Source organism: Aedes albopictus, chromosome 3, assembly GCF_035046485.1.
Source record: "Aedes albopictus strain Foshan chromosome 3, AalbF5, whole genome shotgun sequence".
Lineage (NCBI taxonomy): Eukaryota > Metazoa > Arthropoda > Insecta > Diptera > Culicidae > Aedes > Aedes albopictus.
Genome location: NC_085138.1, coordinates 49,420,073 through 49,432,858, shown reverse-complemented (window position 1 = coordinate 49,432,858; position 12,786 = coordinate 49,420,073). Strand labels below are relative to the sequence as shown.

Here is a 12,786-nt window from a genome sequence, read left to right as displayed (position 1 = left end):
ATGTATTTTTGTAATGTTTGCGTTTTATTTTATGATTTGTTTTTAACTGCTAATAAACCTTTTGTTTCAGGGGGTTTCAGGTAATTTTATTATTGAATAATACTATTTTTAAAAAATAGTAACTGTAACGAACGTATCACTTATGCCTTATTCAGTATTTATTACTTAATCCTTTATTCTCTTTTCAGTAAATCACCATCACCATGGCGCACTAATCAATCTTTTTAGCAAATCATCGTACACATCATCATATTGATATCTGCGAACATGTTTAAATATCTATATCGTTATCTGGAAGCGTTTGGTACGGGAGGTCCACGCTTCCATCCTTCCCCTCGATTTCAAGGTGTAGAATGTTTTCAAATATTGACTATGTTGAAATCGTTCTATCCCTTCAAATCTTCTCTGCGGTACATGCTGCGCAGTTGGCCTGGCCGTTAGACAAGAAAAATGATAGACTTGAGAAGTCTTCATTTTCCAGGATGCATTCAAGTAATGGCTGCGTTAGTGTGAGATTAGATTAGATTAGATTAGATACTGCAACATGACGACACGAAGCTGTGCACTGACAGTTCAGCGAGCTTGTTTACATGGACTTAGTCTCTGACGGAGATCCGGCAAAACTGTTTTTCGATGTAATTTCAGTAAAACGGTTATTAGACGATTGGTTTTGTACTAGTAGAGTTGAATATACCTATTACCCTATTTCCGTGGATAGAACGAAAGTTCGCTCCGAACAAAAAAAATCGTAAAATAGATTTATAGACCCCTCGTTTGAAAAGGCCTCTCAGCTTTCCAACCGTTTCTCAAAATTTTGCAAATTCCACTTTCCAGCCATTTCTTTGATTTCACAACGAAATGAAATGTAAATAACAACAAATCGCACGTGCTGAACGACGTGTTGATTTCGCGTACCAAATAAACGGGTCTGCGCGGCCGCGGTGAATCCTTTTATTTTAATTTCGTGGACCCGTTCCGATCCGTCCGGCTGTGACATGGTTCGAGTGGACTTTTCCCAACTGGTGGAGCTCCAGACGCAACCGGAGCGGATTCGAAACATTTGCATCCTGGCACACGTCGACCATGGCAAGACGACTCTGGCCGATTCGCTTATCGCCAGCAACGGAATCATCTCGCAACGGCTGGCGGGGAAGTTGAGGTATATGGACAGCCGCCCGGACGAACAGGAACGGCAGATTACGATGAAGAGCAGCAGCATAGCGCTGTATTACGAGAGACATCTGGTGAACTTGATCGATTCGCCAGGACATGTAGACTTCAGTAGCGAGGTGTCGACGGCGGTGCGGCTATGCGACGGCGCGATAGTGGTGGTGGACGTTGTGGAGGGGGTTTGTCCTCAGACCAGGATTTGCCTGAAGCAGGCTTACAGTGAGAGTTTAAGGACGGTGCTGCTGCTGAACAAGGTTGATCGACTTGTGTTGGAGAAGAAGATGGATCCGGTTGAGGCGTATAAGCATTTGAGGCAGGTTCTGGAGCAGGTCAATGCCGTGGTAGGGAATATATTTGCGACGGACGTGCTGGCCAAGGAAGAGCTGAGTTCGGACCATCAGCTGTCAGCTTTGGAGGATACGGACGACTCGAGGATTTATTACACTCCTGCCAATGGCAATGTCCTGTTCGGTTCAGCGTTGGATGGTTGGGGATTTACGTTGAAGGCGTTTGCCGAAATGTACCAGGAAAAGCTGGGAGTTCCGCTGGCGGAACTTGAGGAAGCGATGTGGGGCGATTATTTCTACAGTCCCAAGAAGAAGAGCATCGAAAAGGGTGCGCTGGAAAAGGGTCGGAAGCCGTTGTTTGTCCAGCTGGTTCTGGAAAATTTGTGGAACGTGTACGATCTAGTGGAGAACCGGGACGTAGATAAGTTGAAAACGATATCGGAGAAGCTGGGAATTGCCCAAACTGCACGAGACTTAAAGCACGCGGATATTCGGATTCCAATTCGGAATCTCCTGTCCCAATGGTTACCCATTGAGAAATCTCTGCTAAAGTTGGTGGTAATCAACGTTCCGAACCCTCGGATGATACCAGAGGTGAAAGCAGAGAAGCTTCTCTGTTCAAGAATGGAGGACTTTCGGGCATTCCCGGAGCTGACGCAGAAACTTAGCAAAGATATTCTCAAATGCGAGGCGAGTAGCGAAACGTTGATCGTTTTCATCTCGAAGATGTTTCCCGTTGACAGGAAGTCCCTGCCACAATCCGTGGTTGAAAGTTTCTCCAAGCTGACCCTGACGGAGGAGGATTCTGGGGGATCGGATTGTTGCGATGAAGCTTTTCTAGCGTTTGCGCGGGTTTATAGTGGAACGCTCAAACGGGGTGACATGGTGTACGTGATAGGTCCAAAGCACGATCCTAGGAATCTGCTGGTGGATGGATATGATTTGCAGGCTTCACCGCATATAACACAGGTGAGTGATTTTATGCAGTTTAGTGTTTTGTTTCACTGATAAATTTAATAAGTATTTATGTTATATTCCTTAGGTTCAAGTGGATCACCTGTTTATGTTAATGGGTCGCCAGCTGGAAGTTCTCGACTCGGTTCCAGCAGGGAGCATAGCAGGAATTGCCGGACTCCAAAACAACGTGCTCAAAACAGCGACCCTGAGCAACACTCCCTACTGTCCGCCATTTGTAGACCTCCCGGCGATAGCGACACCAATTCTCAGGGTAGCCGTCGAACCTAAGGACATCCAGAATATGCCGAAATTGGTACGGGGACTAAAGCTTCTAAATCAAGCGGATGCCTGCGTCGAAGTTCGCATACAGGAAAGTGGAGAACATGTACTACTGACCCTGGGAGAGGTCCACTTGGAACGTTGCATCAAGGACTTGGAGGAAACCTACGCCAAGGTGAAGCTCAATGTATCCAAACCGATCGTACCGTTCAAGGAGACGATAGTGAAGTTTGTTCCCACTTCCGAGGAGAACCCAGAGGAGGAAATTGCAAAAGAAAGGGAACGAGAAAAAACGGTGACCATCTACACTCCTAATAAGCAGAGCTTTATAAAACTGCTTGCAATACCTCTGCCAGAAGAAGCTGTTGATCTCTTAGATCGTAGTAACGCCATATTAAAGACATTGGCCAAATCGCAGGAAGCGAAAGAAATTTCACACTATCTTCAGGAATCGCTGGAGGATCTGAAAGCCAAACTTGGCAAAATATTTGCCGAAAGCGAAACTGAAGAACTCGACGTCTCAAACGTAGACAAAATCTGGAGCTTCGGTCCAAAGAAATGCGGAACCAACGTTCTGTTGAATTGTTCTTCCTTCAGTCATCCATCTGTGTGGAATTTACGACAAAATCCAAACGAGCCCAATTCCGCCTCTCCAGATATCCGACACAGCTTAGAGTCATCCTTCGTCAACGGTTTCCAGCTGGCCAGCCTGGCGGGACCACTGGCCGATGAACCGATGCAAGGTGTTTGCTTTCACGTGCTGGAATGGGTTGTGACCGGTCCAATCGCGGAAGCTGAAGAATCAACCTCATCGGTCGTGTCGCATGGTCCGCTCTCGGGTCAAATCATGTCCATCGTGAAGGACGGATGCAAGAAGGCCTTCCAGAACCAACCGCAGCGCTTGGTCCACCCGATGTACAGCTGCAACATCACCGTCAACTCGGACGTCCTCGGGAAACTATATGCCGTGATCGGGAGGAGACAAGGACGGATCCTATCGGCGGATTTGATCGAAGGAAGTGGTCAGTTCGATGTGAATGCCGTGATTCCGGTGATAGAGTCGTTCAACTTTGCCACGGAGATTCGAAAGCAGACGTCCGGATTGGCCATGCCACAGCTGGTGTTCAGCCATTGGGAGGTGAGAATTGTAAGACTTAATAAATCTTAGGAATGAAGCTAATCGTTAACTTTCCAGATCGTCGACATCGATCCGTCCTGGGTGCCAACCACGGAGGAAGAATACGAACAGTATGGCGAGAAGGCCGACTTCACCAACATTGCCAAGGTGTACATGGGCTCGATACGGGAACGGAAGGGCTTACCGGTAGAGAAGAAAACGGTGGAGCACGCGGAAAAGCAAAGGACGCTTTCAAAGAATAAGTGATATGGTTGAACGGAAGCTGCGAAGGGTAGGTCTATTAGCTAGTTAATCTGTTGAACATAATTATTGTTTTGTGTACAGTTTTATCCAGATTATCTAACTAAAACGATTAGTTAATAAATTAATTGATCTGAAAATAAGAACATATTTTTCGAAAGAAGTCCTAATAATTCGTCGATTGACGGGCGGTTCAGTTTTTGGTTTGCTGTCATGTTTTTTTACTCCTGCTTGATTTTAAATTCTGCCGAATAAATGGCATTATTACTATTATTATTAGCTTTATTAGGGAGATTTTCAGATTTATGGTTCATCTCCATAAATGACATTCTTTACATTGGAATCGTGAAACGGTTAAACGCTACAACATCCGTGGAGTATTTTTCGTGTTTCAAATTTTGCACGAGTGTGACGATTTTCGATGCATGAAATGCGGATCGGTCCCAGCCAGCCCCAGTGCAGTGGTTTTAAGGAAGTGCTAGAGGGTCTCATGGACGTTTCAAGGGGTTTCAAGAGATCTCAGGAGCGTTTCATGGGAGTCCCAGGGGGTTTCAGGGAGTTTTAGAAGGTAGCCCTTGAAACGCCCTGAGATCTATGTTGCTGGTACCCCCTGCAACTCTGAACAGCTTCTGAAACCCTCTGGAACTTCCTCGGAGCCCTCTGAGAACCTTTGAAGTGTTTCTGAGGCCCTCTGAAACCGCTTGAAGTACCCACGGGCGCACCATGAATCCCCCCTGAGATCTGCAGAAACACCTCGGAAACCTCGTCAGACTTCCTTTAACCCCTCTAACCCCCTGAAACTCTCTGAGATCTCCTTAATCGTTTCTGACAGCTTTTAGTATCCCCCTGTGACCTTCTTGAAACGCCCATGAGATCATTAGATACCCCTCTAAACACCCCTGAAATTTCCCTGAGATCCTCTGGAACTTCCATAGAACACCCCCAGAGCAGAGCCCTGAGTCCTCCTGTAAGCCTCCAGCTACGCTCCTGAGATCCCCTGAGGCGCCTTTAAGACCCTTTGGAGCCTCCTTGGAACGCCCCTGAGATCTCCTGGTGCCCCCTGAAACCCGTTATCTCATTGAAGTGCCAACGAAACCAGTTGAAACACCCTCAAGAGACTCATAAACTGTTGGAGGCTAGTCCACCATGGCCACGCAGGCCATAGCGAGGCTAGCTCCGTCGATGCCTGTTTCTTAATTACAATGAAAATAGAACGCGAGACATCTTCCATCAAACTAGACAGCTGCCGACTGATACCTCAATCTGCAACCGCCACACTCTTTATTCCATTCAGGTATATACAATTCAACAAACTTCTTTCAAACTTCATACCTCTGTCATCTCTCCAACAATTGTACCTACCAACAATACTGCCGCCGTTCACGTACATGAAAGTTCGACGCTACCCGAGCGTTCAACGCTACCTAACTTCCGACACTCCCGACACTTAGAACCCTAATCAATCGTATCCTAGATGTATGCGTAACCGAAAGAACATCGATACAATGGTTTGGCAACAGAACCTCTTCCATCAACAACAATCGTGGTATCAAGCAAGTCTATCCGATTAGTCCAATCCCATTCATTTTTACGTTGTACAACATTGGCAATATTAAAAGAGTTCATTTCGCAACTCAACGTTGGTGACGTCACGCGAACGATCTTGTTTTGTGCGAAACGGAAGAACAAGTAGCGAGAACTATTGAGTTACTAGAACCTCTCCTCGTAACTGTTGGATTGGAAATCAATCAAGGTAAGTAAAATGTTCTGTTTAGGTATTAATAGATAACCAGAGTCCAGATGGGTAAAAACAAATACACGCTGACAGTAGCTTCGAAGATCCGACATCTAGGGGCGTACATAATCGAGAAGAGACTACGTCAGATAACATCAAGAAAGCATACAAAGCGTTTTATACCCTGAGTAACTTTCTTTGGAAACACCCGCTTAATAACCAGTAGTCACATACATCATTGAAGTTGCAACTAAACTGAAAAGAAACCGCAATTCACTATGACGAATGGAAAATACAATGTTGGCGGCACTGAAATATCTTAGCACCCCAGAAAACTAAGAAAGTTACAAGCCTGTGCAATATCCCAAACAATCGGAATCATACCATCTTACGAAAAAATAATGATGCACTACAAATGGATATTAGAAATATCACATATTGTAGTGGAGCACTACAAATGCGCAATAAATTAGGACATCACACTTGGACATATACAACCCAGAACATATATTTTGACCTGTTACCCTAGTGGATAACAATTTCCGATGACAGGATGACGAGGTTTCATTAATGTTGTTGGTCCATCAGTCAATCCTGTAATCGTATTTTTTCTGGCGGTTGCCTTTCGTTCGCAGCATTAGTTGCTTTCATAGCTTGAGTTTTGTCTAGGAATTTCTAATCCTAAAGGGGCACCCCGAATCGGGTTTCATCACTAGAGTTCTATAATTTGAAGACTGTGCCAGGGAAATGTTTACCCAGAGATCACGACCCGAAATGGCCTGAATGTTGGCAATCGAAATAGGATTGCGGGCCTCTATTCTGCCAGAGCCCTATAAATGTGCATTAATTCTAGGGGAATATTTACAAGTTAAAATAGCACATTTAACACAAAAATAAAACTTGTAATAACCAATGAAAATCAGATGATGATGATTAACCTGGGCTTGTTAGGGGATTATCTGTAAATAAGAAGAAAATCCTGTTCCTTTGAATTCCACTAAGAATTTGGCAGGGGGATGACGAAGGGCCAGAATCATCTACCCAGCATTCAATTCAACATGGCGTCCAATGTTTTTGTTTTGATTGCTTAATTCATGGAAAAAATGCGCTGGAGACATCGACACTGCTTCGCTGCTACATATAATATCGTGCAAAGTGATAACAACAAACATCAAAACAACGATTTCGTTTGAAATGTGTAATTTCTGAAATAAGCACTAGCAACACACGAGCCACACACCCGAAAATCAGGAGCATGTTAGGGTAAACCGACCAAAAAGTGGGTACCAAAACGCGCCGTACCAAAATTGATGTTGGGTGGAGCGGCGATGTACCGTGTCACCCCACTGGAATTTACATCCTTTGACAGATACGTATTTCGACCTCAACTGTAGGGGAGACTGGGGAGACTTCATCCCTTTTTCTTAATTTACCTGAAACTTTAAGGAAAAACACAAAACTAGATCCGATTTCCGTACAAAATGGCAGGTAAACATGTATTGCAAGTTAATACACAGCAGAAGGCCTTTAAATTATCGTTATAGTTTTCAAAACTGAGTTCTTATGGAGGCATGTCTTATGATGATGTATTTTTCAAAAATGGGTGACACTTGATCCCCCTTTCAGCACATGGTTTATTTAAAGGAAAAAGTATTCCAGAGTCTTCCTGTTCATTTTCTTTTCGAGTTTTCTTGTATTTTCGATGAATATGGAGTGTTTGAAATGGTAAGATTTCCTTAAATTTTTAAAGATATGCCGTATTTTCAAAATGGGGAGACTTGATCCCCCTTTTTTTGGTTTGTACTAAAGTTATAATTATCTGACACATTTTATCGTTGAATAGACTAGAATTCCAAGTAAATAGAGGCTTCCGAATAGAATTTTAATTTCTCATGTATAATGTGTGTGTAATCCTCGAGGGATCAAGTCTCCCCATGTCACTATTGTGTATACTAAGTTGAATTTATTAAAATATGTTAACAACAACCTAATTTGGATAAATAAGTTTGAAAGTATTTTATTTGGACTGTGTGCTGTTAAATTTTGACTCGATTTGGTTCAATTTTCACAAAGTTCTTGAGATTTTTCGGAATCGCCTAAAATAGTGCTTCCCCCGCCGCGGCGCCCTGGTGCGCCGTGAACATTTCGCTGGTGCGCCGCAGGGTTTTGAGCCAAAACAATAGGCCATATGAATAAAGCTGAGTAAATACTCTTTACTCAGATCTCTGTGAAGATTCACAGAGATTTGCTCTACGGCTTCACTTAGATTTAGTAAAGAGTATTTACTCAACTTTATTCATATGGCCTAATATAACTCAATATCGGAATGTACACAGAAAAAATAATGAGATTTACACGTCATGTAAACTTCATTTTACTCATGTAAACTTAATGTTATGATGGTTTACATGATACATCATTTAAATTTGTGTTATATGTCATGTAAACTCTCAGAGTCATGCTGAATTACATGACATATAATGGAAGTTTACATGATATTTCATGAACTTTACATGATATGTCATGTAAACTTCTATGATATCCCACGCTCCAATTATGTGCATCATATGTCGCAGAATTTTATATTATTTTTTCGATCTGTGTATATTTGTTTCATGGATCTTTGAAGTGTTGCTGAACGGCATTTTTCCAAAAAAATTTCCAACCTTCGAATATTCTTGGAATTCTGGTATCCTCTTAAAACATTTTGATTTTTATCAAATTTTTAAATTCTCGGAGTTATGAGAAATTCTTCGTTAAGATCCAAATATAGATGATTGGATTTCCTATACTCCAGTTCAGTTTTCGATTCTACCAACAGCTTGTAACTGAAAGTAAATATTTCAAAATCCTATTTCAGTTTTTTCCAGAATAATTTCCGTCAGTCTCCCGGGCTTTATGTTGTATTCTGCTTTTCGGGGCGACATTTTTTTTACTACCTAACGTCACTATCACAGAATACTTCTGCAAATTTTCGGTTATGTGCAAGTAGATCACATCTCAAAAATGATTTTATTGAAGCTATGTACTCCAAATACCTTGTCTTTAATGGAAAATTTTGAAAAAGGTAAGTGACTTTTGATCGACATTCAGACATATTTTATGAAGTTTTTGCACCAAAGGCACTTCTTTTTCAATTGTTGGACGAAATAGCCATCCGAAACTTATGTGAAAGATAGACCTTCAAGCTTTTCTCAAGACATAATGATCAAACGCATGGAAATTAATGATCCATCATCAGCCTAGTCCTGAACATTATATTTTTGTACTTAAGTTTGCTGAAATTTACCACACTACATTTTTTACAAACCGTTTCGAAAATTTTGTAATTCCAACAAAAATCTAAGGTTTTTATAAAATTCTGTGAAATCATTTAAATGTACCCGGAATCGTTACAGTATTGCAACAGTTTTACTATTTTTTTGTTGAATTATAAGGCATCAGCAGCTCGCTTTATCTGCAGAAATTTTTGATATATTGGTTTACCTTGTTCAATAAATAAATAAATAGGACCTGGGATCGAATCCCACTCCCGACAAACTCACCAAATGTGAGTTCTTCCTTCGGAAGGGAAGTAAAGCGTGGGTCCCGAGATGAACTAGCCAAGGGCTAAAAATCTCGTTAATACAGATAAAAAAATAAATATGACATTTGAAATCTAACAAATATTTATGAAATTTTAAAGTATTTTTAATTGAAAACACGTTTTGACCCAAGAAATTCAGTTTTAATTGGATTTTGAGGAAACATAGTACTGAAAGTTTTTCACAATTTTGCATTTAAATGTTTGAACTGAAAATTGGTCGAAAATAATGAAAATTCTCTGTTAAAAGATGTAGGTGCGCTGCGAAATTTTTGATAGCAAAAAGTTTGGGAACCTTTGGCCTAAAAGATTTCTGAAGGACTGAAAAGAAATCATCAGCCGTTAAAAAATAATGCAATGTACAATCGAAATCACTTGTTGCCAAAACATAGTCGTTTGTCCAGGAGTAGTTTTGGAAAAATTATGCTAGAAGAAAAATGTTTTTGATTCCGAGCAAATATGGGGGGGAACAAGTCTCCTCAGTCTCCCCTAAAAGGTCGTCTTCAGTGTCTTGTACTTGACTCGAGTCGAGTCAAGTACAAGACACTGAAGACGACCTCACAGTTGAGGTCGAAATACGTATCTGTCAAAGGATGCAGATTCTTAGTGGAATTCAAAGGAACAGTACTTAACGCGATTTTCTTTTTCTTTAATGAAAATCAGTCGAATTCACGAGCACTAACTGCACAAGAATTAAATGGACGAACTACCCGCATAACAAAATACAGTTTGTATTACACTCCAAACGGTATGTCGCCTTCATCTCTTACTGTTACTGTATTAGGAACAGGTGCTTTCCTGTTGAAAACTACGGAACTTCAACATTCAATCATAAAGAACGGTCTCCGAAACCCATACCAAGTTGTAACAGTATGTCATATTGTGCAGAAATTGTCAAATAATATAGCGATGAAAACTTGTGAGATATGGTGGCAATATGGAATGACCTTTTCCCAAATGGTTAATGATTATACTTTCACAACACACTTACACATGTGCACCCAACTAACATTTATTGTGAATGTAAACGTCAACAAAGCGTTCTTAATACGGCTTGATGTTGAGTGACTGTGTTGTACATATGGACGGAAGCTTCTATGCAAGCCCTATACCAATGAATCTGGCGAACTTAGGGCCGATTTCTTCACCTCGGCTTAATCGGTAAGCCAGGCTTACCCATACAGTTAAACCTGGCTTAACGCTTAAGCCAGGGTGAAGAAATCGCCCCTTAATCAGCTTGTACATGCTGTGCGATCAGCTTCTATGCCACCTAGTCATAGCTCTTTTCTCGGCTCCTATGTAACCACTTACTGAATAACATCTTGAGAAGGCGCTTTTTCAGCCTTTTCGCAGTTGTTAAATAATAGTTTTACGGCATCCCCAAATTAAACGATTAAATATAATTAGGTTATGGATACCGTGACGCAATACATGTGGAACTGGAATTATCACTTTTAAAATTGAATAATTAAAGTACTTGCCGCTACTTGGAATCGAACTCCCGATCTCCGTATCCACTGGTCCCGATGATGTCCTCGCTGCCACACTGCTATATATAAATAACATAGAAAATAGCCCGTTTTGTTTTACTCCAGACAAGGCTTCATAATTGTGCCACAAGAAACCTTACCCAACTTCCAGTGATGTCAGATTTTTTCGCAAGTGATTCCGTAGATGAAAAGTGATGAGCGGGGGGGGGGGGGGGGAAAATTACAGAAATTTTGTTCCGTAGATTCAGATGAAAAATCCGTAATTTTCCGTAATTTTCCGTAGGAACGAAGCGCTGCTGTTTTGTGTTTTGGCAACATTACAAAACGTACTGTATAAAAGCAGCTGTTGTAGTGGCTGGGACTCTTACTCGATTTGCACATCTTCCGGCAAATCTTTCGGCATTGAATTAAAGTGCAATAAAAGCAACCCAAATAATTTCACAGCGCACACATGGCTAGCTGTAAAGAATTTGTGTAGTAGCTATATATTCCGCTTAAAGTTTGTTTTGACAATAATGTTTATATCCGGCAAGCCGTGTTGGTAAACCAACAGTTTCTTTATTACAGCTTCTAGCCGTAATGAAATCGCATAACGGCCAGCTGTTTTGTTAGTGGGGACTCCTATTCGATGTGTTCAAGTTTTCACATCTTTCGGGAAATCTCCCGGAGTTGGAATAGGGTGGAGTAAACGCAGCCCCAGTGACAAGCAATGGATTTCTGAAAACCGAGTTTGGTAGCTGTATGGTGCTTGTTTTGCAGTCGTGTATTAGCTTATGATTTATATTTGACTAGCTTTCCTTTTATTCAGCGTTGACTGCTTTTACTCGATGGTTACACAACAGAAAGCAAATGACTGAAGCTTATAGCGCTGAAAATGTTAGTTGGGCATTGAACTGCATGCTAATTAAATTTAACAGTTTGCCAAATAGTAGCGTACATTGGTATCCGTAGTACCGACGAACGTCGGAGTTTGCAATGTTGTAAAAAAATAAACAAAATCTTTCCTGTAGATCCCCCGTGAGCAACTGTGTGAACTTCAGTGAAAAATAATCTGAAAACTTGCCTCGATATAAGATTTGAAGTGCTTGACGCGACTAGATACAAATGGTAAGTTTTGAATGATTCTTCCACTTTGGTTTCTGTGTTGTATCTCATCATATACAAATTATTTTTCAGAATTCGTGAACTTGATATCGCATGACTGTGTGCTACTGCGAGGTGTTCCGGGAGGAGCGACGAATTCAACCTGCTGCGGGTGGAAATTGTGTGTCGCTTGGGAATAAGAATCCATTCCCACCGGGCCCAGGATGGGACGTGTCGCAAGTCAGGAAATTTCAGCAGACATCACTGCACATCCGATCGGAATCCGATCGGAAAAATCGTGACCCAAGATGCTCCTCCATCAATGCAGGATGCGCTACTCAGCATGATGCTTGAAGATAAATATTCTTTGGGATCGTTGACAAACATTTCATAAATAAAAAACTTCAGTGAACGCATAAATGCTTTTTTTTCAAACGATTCAAATATAGATAACCCATATATCAAACCTTTAAATACTATGAAAACTCATACGTCAATAATAATCCATATAGTGCTCGTTTTTCTTCTAGCTATATTGTTAAACTATTCTCTTACCATTTATTATGCAGTGAATTGCCTGAAAAACTGGATAATATATTGACCATATCCTTTACTGTATTGCGAAAAATTTGTTCGGGAAAATGAGCGATTTTTTATGTTAACCTATCTTAACCGCCTATTCCACATACTGTAAATTGGCGGATTACCGTTTGTCAAACTGGTAAATCTGTACATGGAATGGTTAGCTTACTGTTTTCTCCGATAGTCTGAGAAATGGTTAAATGACTATTGCTTATGGTTATCTACAGTATGAGAAACAATGC

The 12,786-nt window shown here is 41.2% G+C and overlaps 1 protein-coding gene across 1 annotated transcript; it reads left to right on the top strand.

The window, feature by feature from the left end:
- The first annotated feature begins 815 nt into the window (after positions 1-815).
- Positions 816-4,217, top strand: LOC109405832 (elongation factor-like GTPase 1). The gene is made up of 3 exons (XM_019678890.3): positions 816-2,426; positions 2,500-3,831; positions 3,889-4,217. Exons 1-3 carry the CDS (start codon positions 996-998, stop codon positions 4,075-4,077), a joined length of 2,952 nt encoding a protein of 983 aa, XP_019534435.3. The 5' UTR covers positions 816-995; the 3' UTR covers positions 4,078-4,217.
- Positions 4,218-12,786: the final 8,569 nt, after the last annotated feature.